Below are 12,182 nucleotides of genomic sequence, written 5' to 3'. Positions count from 1 at the left end.
TATCGGCTCACTTTAGATTTCAGTTATTGCTTCGATATTTCTTTAGATTCTTACAAAGATTTCATTTATTGCTTCAATTTTTTGTTTATATTCTAACGATTTCTGTAACTTTGTTACTGTTGGACAGGATTATTTAAAAATTTATTTACAAGAAAGACACAACGTCGAACTTAAAGGTAAATATCGATGACCAATTTGATCAATTTTTTTTCTTCTAATTATGATCAGAAACTTTATTTAGTTTAGTTGATAACTTTATTTAGTTTTAATTGATAGAACAAAATTATAATTAGGGAAAGAGTTATTTTGAGAACTGTAACCGGACACTGGATGTTGGACATTTTCGTTTACGTTTTTGTAATTCATTAACTATGCGACTGATTCTGTGATTGATGCATGATTGATTTTTTCTTTCTAACGATGAAACCGTGGATGTGACTGATTTTATGATGAAATGTGATTGATTTTTGATGTGTTTTTGGTAACATTATATTTTTCGAGATATTTGTTTTAGGTAACGAAAAATGTGTTTTCCATTAAAAAAATCTTGTGGGGTCAAAAGATATTTATCAATTGCCACATCAAACAAATTCCTTTTAAAAAGTTTGGTGGGCCCAGAATCAATCAGAAGTTCCGATTAACCACGTCGCTCGAAAAAACTCTGCTTTTATATAAAGAATGTGGTACCTATGATTTGCATTTCTTCTTTTTATCATTTTTTTGGGTTTAAATCATGTGTATCCCTTCTTTTGATTGGCATGATTTTTTTTTATCGATCACAAACTAAAAATAGTGATTATTAATTTTTTTTCCTTAAAAACAGAAAAAAAAAGAAGTAAAAATGCTAATTACTAATTGATCGACCCATACAAGTCTTGAACCTGTCACCTTGATACATCACACTAAGAATGAAGAAATGTACTTCGTCATAATCGCCAATGCATGGGTTATATATCTTGTGTAAGTAAGATTTTGATCCATATAATTCTTTTCTCGATCAAAAAACAAAATAAATTAGATTGTTTAGGTATATTTTTTTGTTGTACATATAATTATAAGCCATCTGCTCCTGAAACATCAATGACTTTGTGAATAATACTTGTACTCCATTTTTAATGGTTTAAATCGCGTGTATTCTTTTTATATCAGTACAATTTTTTATATTTAAAAAAAAAGTAAAAAAAAAACGGAACAAAAATGGTTATTTATTGGCCCATGCAGGTCTCGAACCTGCGACCTTTGCGTTATTAGCACGACGCTCTAACCAACTGAGCTAATGGGCCATTTTGATGCATCACAATAAAAAATAAAGGAACATACTCCGCCATAACCAACGATGTAACAGCTATCCACCTTGTGTAAATAAGATTATGATCCATATAGCTTTTCTTTATAGATAAAAAAACGAGATAAAATAAACTGTTCATACATACTATTCTTTTTTCATATATACTATTCTTTCGTGGTACCTATGATCTTCACTTCTTCTTTTCCATTTTTTTTGTGTTTCTTTTTGTTTTCTTTCTTTTTGGTTTAAATCTTGTGTATCCCTTCTTTTGATTGGCATGATCTTTTTTTTTTTATCGATCACAAACTAAAAATAGTAATTACTAATTTTAAAAACAGAAAAAAAAAAAAGAAGTAAAAGTGCAAATAACTAATTGATTGGCCTATGGAAGTCTTGAACCTGCCACCTTGATGCATCACACTAGGAATTAAGAAACGTACTCCGTCATAATCACCAATGTATGGGTTATATATCTTGTGTAAGTAAGATTTTGATCCATATAATTCTTTTCCCGATCAAAAAGCAAAATAAATTTTATTGTTTGGGCATATTATTTTGTTGTACTTATAATTTTAAGCCATTTGCTCCTGAAACATCAATGGATTTGTGAGTGATACTTGTACTCCTTATTTCCATTTTTTTTGTGTTTTAAATCGTGTATATTGTTTTTTATATCAGTACAATTTTTATTTATCTATTAAAAATATAAAAATAATTATTAGTGATTTAAAAAAAATAGATAAAAATGTAATTTATTGGCCCATACAGGTCTCGAACCTGCGACCTTTACATTATTAGCAGGACGCTCTAACTAACTGAGCTAATGGGCCACTTTGATACATTACAATAAGAAATGAACATACTCCGTCATAACCGACAATGTAAGATCTATCCACCTTGTGAAAGTAAGATTTTGATCCATATAACTTTTCTTTATCGATATAAAAACGAGATAAAATAAACTGTTCAGGCATATTATTCTTATGCGGTATCTATGATCTGTGCTTCTTCTTTTCTTTTCTTTTTGGTTTAACTCATGTGTATCCTTTCTTTTAATTTGGCATGATTTTTTTTTATCAATCACAAACTAAAAATAGTAATTACTAGTTCTGAAACGGAAAAAAAAAAGTATAAATGATAATAACTAATTGATCGGCTCATGCAAGTATTGAACCTACCACCTTGATGCATCACACTGAGAATGGAGAAACGTACTGCGTCATAATCGTCAATGTATGAGTTATATATCTTGTGTAAGTAAGATTTTGATCCATATAATTCTTTTCTGAATCAAAAAACAAAATAAATTAAATTGTTTAGGCATATTATATTGTTGTACTTATAATTTTAAGCCATTTTTCCGGAAACATCAATGACTTTGTGAGTGATACCTGCACTCTTTATTTTCATTTTTTGTGTTTTAAACCTTGTGTATTCTTTTTTATATCAGTACAATTTTGATTTATCGATTAAAAATTAAAAAACAATTATTTGTAATTTAAAAAAAACAGATAAAAATGTTATTATTGCCCCATGCAGGTCTCGAACCCGCAACCATTGTGTTATTAGCACAACGCTCTAACCAACTGAGCTAATGGCTAATGGGCCACTTTGATTCATAAATGGGGGTGAGTAATTTATCAAAATATAACAACTATTGAACAGTCAGTACAACTTTTCATACGGAATTCTATGTCATTTTGGTGGTGTAGATATATTGTATCCATTTCCTATATCAACATAATTTTCTTGGTGAAGAAAATAGTTAGTGACGCATTACAGAAGATAAAAGGAACAAAATGCTAATTAATTAATTGGCTCATGTAGGTTTCGAATTTCCGACCTTCATCAATGTGTTACCGGTGGGTGGGTAAACAATTTCTCAAACTATAACAAAAATTAAAATATATATATATATATTAGTTGGCCCGCGTAAGCGTCGGACATGCGACCTTGGCGCTGTTAGAACCAACTGAGCTAATGGGGCAATTTGGTATACAAAACATAATAAATTTAATTAGAGATATTAGTTAGATTATACATGATGATAAAGAGGGATATGATGTAGGCAATAAAAAGATAATCGTTCAAACATTAACCATGGTTTTCTTATTTTTCTTTTTCATTGAGCTTGATTTATCTGTCACTAAAATGACTATACATATCCTTGGATTCGACTACAAATTCTTTTATTATAGTTGAAGACTAGCTTGAAGATTTTTTTCTTCTGGCATCGATATTTTTGTTACTTATTGCACACATGATTCTCTGGTATCTAACTAACATGTTATTCTGATAGATAAGACTTGTGGAAAGATCGAACAAACTGTTGGTTTCCTCTTCTTGTTAACTTGCTTAGATAGAGCTTGTTCACGGAGATTTATTATCTCAATATCATTGTCTTGCTTTTTGACCAAAGGATTTTATCTGCATAATTGAAAAATCCTTCACTCTGCTATATCTTTGATCTAAGGATTGATCTGGGGCTGATAAGTGAGATGGTTAATAAAACATATTTGGTTATTTGTTGACGGTGAAGCAACTCAAGACAGTGGGCCATGTATTGGGATTCATGTATATAGATCAGATTGCTTGTAGGAACAAAGATACTGAAGGAATTGTATAAATAACTATTTACTTGGTCTCAACTATACAAAGTACTGGTAGTCAATTTGTATAAAGGTTTTATTCAGAGAGTATTCAAAACAAGACTAGGTCTCGAGGTTATTTTGGTAGATAGTTTTCGTCGTTAACAAAATATTGTGTGTTGTGTGATTACTTTACTTCCGCATTATATTGTTTATCTTTATAGTTTAAGTAAGAGGGAGGATCCATGGACATTCTTACATGGACACTATCATACATGATTTGCGTAATTTTCGTCGCAAAACCCAATTGGCAATGAATTTAAATCTAACATTTTAATGATACGTTCCTATTATAAGACCCTACATTCTTACCAAAAATGGACACAATTCGAGATACCAAACCATATCATCTACAGATTTTAATTTCAACCTTTAGCTTTTAACAGCTGATATTCAAAGGGGTAGATGGTGATCTTATACATCTCGAGTTGTGCTCATTTTTGGTAGGAATGTAAAGTCTTATAAGAGTATAACAAACTCTACCAATATACTAACATTAATGTTTGTCACTACATTTTAATGGGAAAAAAATGACTGCATGTTTTGTATTTGCATCGGTTTACACTTGTTCCCAACTTGTTACCGCTCCACCATCATTCAAGATAATTACATAAATCATTAAATTTGTATCCATAGGAGTCGTTTGTATCTATGTATTTTGTTTTTTCTCTGCGTGGTTTAGATGAATTTGATTGAGAAACATGAAAACGAATTTAGTAGGTATATTTAAAATAGCCTGATTTACTAGCCCTTTGGCGCTGCCAGTGTACTGCTAAGATTTTGATCAAGCGGAAATTGAATAAATAAGATGGATATTTTTTTTTTTAAAAAAAGGTCATCAAAAACTAAAAATTGTGCTTTAAATGAATTTGATTGAGAAACATGGAATCGAATTTAGTAGGTATAATCAAAACAGCCTGGTTTACTAGCCATTTGGCGCTGCCAGTGTGCTGTTAAGATTTTGATCAAGTGGAATAAGATGAAGATTTTAAAGAAAAAAGGTCATCAAAAACTAAAAATTAACAAAAGCAAAAGTTTAATTTAAAACTATTTGGCACTTACAGGTCTCGAACCTGCGACCTTCGCGTTATTAGCACGACGCTCTAACCAACTTAGCAAACGGGTTTTCAGAGCACAAATGGCACTAATTAAATTCTTACTAAATGCGCAATCCCTAACGAATAAGAAAACTCCAATGGACGAAGGAAACTTCATTGGCAGTTGGTGGCGCATTACAAATAACGCCAATTGCCATAGCTTAAGCATGGGGGACGAGGTCATTTATTAAGGAACGATTTTTCGAACCAGGATTTTTCTCCAGAAGATGCAGTACAAGAGAAACGCTTGATATAATGTCATGGAGGTACTATGTCATCTTTTACATTCAAACAGGCTTATTTTTCTCAAGATCTTAAGAATGCAATGATGAATTTGCTGGAGAGTAGCTGAAAGGCATACCTGATAACATGGTTGAGGTAACGTTTCTTACTTCTGTGATTGTTTCAGATTTCAGAAAGGAAAAAAAAAGGATACAGTATTAAAATGGCCCATGCTCTAACCTACGGCCACCTTTGTGCTATCAACACGCTCTAACTAACTGAGCTAATCTATACCATAGAGTTTAAGATATACTCCCTCTGTTTCAGGAAGAGGAGTTGAGCTAATGTATATCATAGAGTTTAAGATATACTCCCTCTGTTTCAGGAAGGAGTGCAATATTCGAAGCATTATTGATGCTTCTTTTGGTGGGAACATAGAGAAATGTTGCATCTCTTTGTAAAGTACAAGGATGCAAAGCCCATGCATCACTTGCACCAACTGTACATCACAAGTTTGACGAGCAATAGTTGAAGACAAATTATAAGAGCAACAGTTGGGCCAAGCTCAATGGTGCTTAGTATCCCTTCCCTGTCCCTAATATGTAGAGAAGGGATAGCACAAAAAGGAAACCTGACTATGATGCCCTCTTTTTCTTTCCCTGGACGATAGTAGCCGTATGAATAGTTTCATATGAATAGTGCCAAACGGCTACTCTTTTTCTCCAGTTTTTATCCAATGGAAATATATTTGTTTAGGTAAATAAAGATATTTTAGAGTAAAAAAACGATATTTTAAAGTATATAAAGATATATATATATATATATAATGGTAAAAAGGAGATATAATATGTAAAAAAAGAGTTTTAGTAAAAAAAAAAAAAAAGTGGAAAAGGAAAGTTTTAAGGTACAACTTTAAAAACCAACCGAGTAAAATGCTACGGGTACTCAGTAGCCGTTAAGTGTAAATAAATACGACAACCGAGTAGCCATATGATTTCCCTTCGTACAAGGGTCTCAGATGTGATCCTCTTTGTAGGGAAAGTGAGGGATATCCCTACACATGTAGGGATATGGAAGATCATAGTGAATGATTTTTTGATTTTTTTCCTGTATATGAGGGATAGGGAAGGAATATAAGGCACCATGGTGCTTTGTCTTATACTATTATCGTAAATGGTATATTATTTTTTTTGATGGAATTGTAAATGGTATATTGAAAAGATTAGAATTGAAAAGTACTCCTAGAAAATCACTTTAGAAATTCGGAGAAGGGGGTGGTAGATTGTTAGTTTATAATCTTAACCAAAAAAATATAGGTGATGGACATCGATGTAGTTTGATTCGTTTGCCAAATTTGGAGCTTGATGTTATAAATGAGTGTTGTGCGTTTGATTGTCGCATTGGGGAGTCAGAAGGATGGGTCTGTTGTGCTAAAACTAGAAGGACAGCAAGTAGAATGGGAATGACGGTAAGTGCTCAATGAGGTCAACTGCCAAATACTGCACAAGAATATTTCACTAGACGATATCCTAGCAGAAATGCTTTCTCGAATAGGTGAAGAAGTTGCACCAATCAGAGTTTTAGGTTTCAGTCCAGTAGACCGTAATCTTATTTTGCTCGGTTGGAAGCATGGGGTCTGGAGGTTTAATATCCAAACCAGAAGCTTTGAAGAACTCTGCTTGGATAGCAGACATAGATTTGATAAAAATGGAATGTGAAAAACATTATTTGGCCCATGCAGGCCTCGAACCTGCGACCTTCGCGTTATTAGCACGACGCTCTAACCAACTGAGCTAATGGGCCGTTTTGTTCTTCGGAGCAGCTTGCTGGTATATGTTCAAAGAAACTGTCTAGTATCTACTTATCTGCATAATGTACTTGAGCAGTAAAAATGCAGCATTCAAACATTAACAGTTGTTTTCACTGAGCTTGAATTCACAAAAATATCCTTGGATTCAACATGACTACGAAACCCTGCTCTTCTTTCCGAACTGTCAGACTAATGGAAATGAGTATGTATATGCATTGTGTTTTTCTCCGTTGGAATTCCGCGTTTCTTGTGCTAACAAAACTGCTTGGATTGATTGTTCTTTGCGTGTCAAATTCAAAGTCTTCTTTGATTTTCTCTGTTGAAAACTTCAAATATGCAGGGATTACTGGAAGAGTTTAGTTTGTACGTGTATATAAATAGAACTTGTACAAACAAATTACAATTGCAAAGCAGGCCGAGCGAGTTTGCAGCTTTCGCTCGCTCTTCCCAGCGTGACTCCCAACTATTTCTAATGCTACAGAAATGTACTAGTACTAATTTACAATCAAAACTACATTTATTGACAACAATAGACAATAGACAATGAATGGCTTGTGTATCTGACATATTGCAAAATCAACGGCTTTCCAAGGTTTCCCTGCAAGCATTATCATGTATGGCCAGTTCATTTCCCCGTGAATCATATTTTCCGTCCGCATCTTGATGGAGAATCTTACTCATCTTTATCGTCATCGTTCTCATCATAGTTGAAAGGCAGTGGTACTGATTTGAATGCCCTATACTTGCCCACATTGTTCAAATGCTCATTCTCTAGCCTGAAGAAATTCCATATCCCGCGCCGAATGATCTCTAAACAAGCAAAGATGGTGACCATAGCTTCCATATGTAGAAAAGGAAGTTTAAAATTGAATACAGTTTGCAACCAGGCGAATCGAAGCAAGATATTGAGTGCCTGCATTTGAATTCCATGACATTGTCAGAGATGTACAAACTGCATTAGGTCATTTGAGAATATCAGCTAATTAGTGTCAGTACATAGTAGTAACTTACGATGGCTCCGAAGTACACGTTTTGTTGTGGGATAAGAAGTTTATCACGCAAATACCGATTCTTGGAGTTCTTCTGGAAAAGTCCCCAATCTAGAACAAGATCCCAGTAAGTGCTAATAAGAGCTGAAATTACTGAACTCAGTACTGCCAGCGTGAACCATGCCGTCGTGTTATTCAACTTATGAGCTGCTCTAATGGCTACAGCAACGATTGTTGAGAAGTACTTTACAGCATTATATCCTTGCATTGCGTCCTTCTCCTCAAATAAACGGCGCAGGCACTGAAGAACATAACCAGCTATTTAGCATCAGAATGCTGGAAATATTAGATTTGGAGTGTGGACATGAAATCTTAGCATATTTCAGCTGACCAACCTGAAATAAACGGAACACATATGGTATTGACGCTACGATGAAGTTGAAAACTTTAAAGACGTCGCTCTTCTTGCAAGAGCTGTCCCTGGATTTGAAACCTCCCCCACCATAGTAGCAGATATAGTATTCCATACTCCTTATGGCCTGGACCTGGAAACAAAAGATGAAGAACATAGTTAGTACACTTTAGTTGTTTCCAGATAACCGGTGTGCACATCAAGAATAAGGATCTAACCTGGCTAGTTAACTGATCTGCCAAGAAAAAATCAGGTAGGAGAACCTGCAGGATTTAGAAAAGACACAGAAAAAGAAAAATCAATAGACTGTTCTTGCTGTCTGACATTGCTATTTCTCAATGGAATGCGGTATATGATTGTTTACCTTGTAAAAGGGAGCACAAATACAATGGAACAAACAAACGAGTAAGAAATATCGACTTGAACGGTATACGATATTGAAGGGGCAAACTGTTACTGCAATAACAAACTGCACAGAGAGATATTTACATATGTTAGTTAAATAGTTTATCATTTCATTATAACCAGAATGCATTTTCGGAAAGATAGAGATAGTATCTTACAAGGACTAACAGAAGCGGGACTAATTCCGTTAGGGTCTTGAAATCTTTGGTGTTCTTGTCCATTTCCATATCTAAGTTTGCCAGTACACTTGCCAGTGCAAGTGTTGCTAGAGCTGAGCTTATGAGGAAGACTTCCCTATAACCCAATTCAGTTCCTTGCTTAAATCCAAATATGAACGGATAATTCACCCGATAACGCCTCCAGACGTAGATATTCATTGCGTACATGAGCATATGAAGGACAATGAATCCAAATAAACTGCAAACAACAAGGATTCATTGCGTAAGTGAGCATATATGAAACTATGAACAGAGTAGTACAGAATCCTAATCAATTCAGAAGGGAAATTTTCACTTACCTGTAAAGGGGAAACAAAGTTTCCATGTACTGCGTACTCCCTTCCGTCCCTAATATGTTCCGAGCACGCACAATCAATATAAGAGATGCCAAGAGAGCTAAAGCGCACCCGGAAAAGAAACCCAGGGAAAATGTAGTTCTATGCCTTTCTCTCTTTGCAGCTGGTCTCAGAATTCGTATGCCTTTGCTGCGATTCGCATTTGTGAAGTGCTTGATAAATGTAGCTTCCACTCTCTCCATAAGCCTAGTAACCTGAAATGCGCGACAATCCAAGAAACAAGAATGAACTCATAGTGATTGGAAAAGTATGACAAATATATGACTAGTAATGCGCACGGCGAACGTACCCCGTCAAAACTGCCAATGTAGGAGTTATCCACCATGTGCAAGTAAGATTTTGATGCGTTTCTTGAAGCGATCTTGTCATACTTCTTCATGATCTTTGAAAATGCCAAGACATTCAAAAAGCTGTTTCGTCGAGCATTTAGAAAACAAAAAATTAACAAACTGCAAACATAGAAGGATTCGTGAATGGTACACGACGAGGTAATTTGATTTGTTACCTGAAACTCTTCAAAAGCCGAAGTTTTGAATAGAACTCGACAAAAGCTCGTTGAAGTTGCTGTTCAACTTTCTGTAGGTTCTCTCTTCCATAAGTAATTTCGTTGTTTTTATTAACTTTAAGCATTCCCTTTATGGTTGATCGTGGTGTATCAAGTGTATTGTTAATGGTCACACGATTAAGAACGTCTAATGAAGCTGGTCTACTAACGTTCATCTTCTTTTCTTTCATTTCGCTGCCTGCATCCGCACTAGGTGAATCAGTGAATCGGCTGCCACCGCGTGCAGAATCATCCGCAGACTCCTCAGGTTGGTCAGTCTCTTTAATAGCATCCATATGTGGCATTGCTGCATCAAAATCAAGTATGCACACATTCAATAATTTGATCACTTTGACATAGGAGCTTTATTGGAACGTAATGACATATCATGCACGACAGAGTCTGATTTTGCGCACACTCTCTGGCGAATGTTTAGACCACATTTTATTTATCCTCTGATTCATTTATGAGGACAAGACTTTTACCATGGTGGTTAAAAATTTTGGGGGTCAAGGTAATTCGTGGGACCTACGTAGAGATGATTTGTTTCTTGTTAATTTATTGGCCTGCCATTCTGCACTGATAATTGGACTGCTCACCAAAAAAAAGTTTATCTTTTTGATAACCGTAATGCATGATTAAATATTAATATTAATAGATTTTCTATGATTAACTATGAATATTAAACTGATTAACTTAAGAAAATATTGTATATACCTTCTTTGGATACATTTGATGATCTGCTGTTTGATCTAGCAGTACCAGTCGGAGAAGGAATAGCAGTAGCCGGAGAAGCAACTCTAGGTGAAGTAAGTGAAACAGCAGCAGCAGAAGCAGCGACACCAGAAGCAAGTTCATTCATCTCTACCGACCAATTTACGAAATGATGATTAGTTCCATCAGGATTCTCAACCTTAATCCTGAAAGCAATCAGAGCATCCATTTGTTTGTTCAACAAATCAGCTTCTTTCATAACTTCCTCAACTTTGCTCTTGTAAAACTTGTTCACTTTGTTGAATTCATCATCTAATCTTCTGAAATACACAAGTTCATACTCAGCTCCAACATCAGATGACTTCAAAAACTTGGTTTCATAATGATGATCATGATTTTGCTGATTATGATCAACAGCAGTAACTAGTATGACTTGATCTTCAATATCACCACCACCACCAGCTTCTCCTCCTCCTCCTCCTGATACTTTAACACTAGGACTTCTTAAATTACTGAATCTTCTGCTAAGACTAGTAAGACCACTGAAAGATCTGTACAGAGTCATAGTTCGTTTCAGGGTTGAAGGATGATGAGGCTTATGTTTATGATTAAAATCTTGAATATCTTTTAAAAGGGTTTTCAGATAATCATAATTCATGTATGCTTCTTGCCATTCTGGCACCATTTGAGACTTGAATTCTTTCCCGAACTTCATCGTTAACAAATTCTAGCTCAGTTTAAGCAGCTCTTAAGTCTGGAAGGGTTGTTCTGTATTTTGCTTGGATTGAATATATCCAGATATATAGAATCTCTGTGCCTATCAGAGACAAGGAAAAATGAATAGAAAACGAACAAGTAGATGAGAAACGTGATGAGGTTTCTTATATGAGAATTATGAGATTAATATATAGTGAGCGAAAGAGAGAAAGATGTACGCCATGTTTGAAAAAGTTTCAACCTAATTATCCTTTTTTTATGAGAATTTTCAACAGAGTACAGTTTAATATTGTTTGTATATTATATTTCCTAGATAACAACTTACGTGTCAGAATCTTCTTTCCACGTAGCTAGCTTTTACCAATAAGAGAGAGGGGCAGAGTAGGGATTTCTAAAGGGTGTTATAAACTTCATAGAGTGCTAGCCAATGTTCCAGTAGGACGGTGGTAAAATTATTGGGCGATTATACAGGACTCGGATTTCACCCGTGCTAATTACGTACCCATAAAAATTTGATACTTACAAGTTTAGAGCTCAATTCTTTGGTATTGTTCATCGTATATGGGTTTGCCATTGTATTATGATGAAACCAACCCCGTGATGATATATTGAAGGGTAGTTTTTGCGTGGTCCTAGTAACGTCTGGTAAAATTTAGTAATCATGTTACAATTTCGAGAGAAAGTTCAGTGATCATGTTATATCGATAATTTCTACCAAAAATGAGGATGAAATATTGAATTCAATCAAATCCAACAAAATTG

The 12,182-nt window shown here is 34.6% G+C and overlaps 1 protein-coding gene and 4 non-coding genes across 5 annotated transcripts; all 5 read right to left on the bottom strand.

Moving 5' to 3' along the window:
• Positions 1-1,209: 1,209 nt before the first annotated feature.
• On the bottom strand, positions 1,210-1,283 carry TRNAI-AAU. Its single transcript has one exon. It is a non-coding gene; the product is annotated as a tRNA-Ile (tRNA).
• A 761-nt stretch (positions 1,284-2,044) lies between these two features.
• Positions 2,045-2,118, bottom strand: TRNAI-AAU. The gene has a single exon. It is a non-coding gene; the product is annotated as a tRNA-Ile (tRNA).
• A 697-nt stretch (positions 2,119-2,815) lies between these two features.
• On the bottom strand, positions 2,816-2,887 carry TRNAI-AAU. The gene has a single exon. It is a non-coding gene; the product is annotated as a tRNA-Ile (tRNA).
• Positions 2,888-6,984: 4,097 nt separating this feature from the next.
• TRNAI-AAU lies at positions 6,985-7,058 on the bottom strand. The gene has a single exon. It is a non-coding gene; the product is annotated as a tRNA-Ile (tRNA).
• A 355-nt stretch (positions 7,059-7,413) lies between these two features.
• LOC113318920 (phosphate transporter PHO1 homolog 3-like) lies at positions 7,414-11,591 on the bottom strand. The gene is made up of 10 exons (XM_026567204.1): positions 10,707-11,591; positions 9,951-10,296; positions 9,735-9,855; positions 9,389-9,639; positions 9,030-9,288; positions 8,831-8,935; positions 8,685-8,729; positions 8,450-8,599; positions 8,077-8,355; positions 7,414-7,978 (listed from the first exon to the last, which is right to left on the bottom strand). The coding sequence occupies exons 1-10, from the start codon at positions 11,416-11,418 to the stop codon at positions 7,739-7,741; spliced, it is 2,508 nt and encodes an 835-aa protein (XP_026422989.1). The 5' UTR covers positions 11,419-11,591; the 3' UTR covers positions 7,414-7,738.
• Between the last annotated feature and the right edge of the window lie 591 nt (positions 11,592-12,182).

The sequence above is a fragment of the Papaver somniferum genome, chromosome 10 (genome assembly GCF_003573695.1).
Source record: "Papaver somniferum cultivar HN1 chromosome 10, ASM357369v1, whole genome shotgun sequence".
Taxonomy (NCBI): domain Eukaryota; kingdom Viridiplantae; phylum Streptophyta; class Magnoliopsida; order Ranunculales; family Papaveraceae; genus Papaver; species Papaver somniferum.
Note: the sequence above shows the minus strand (reverse complement) of the source record. Positions and strands in the feature narration are given on the sequence as shown.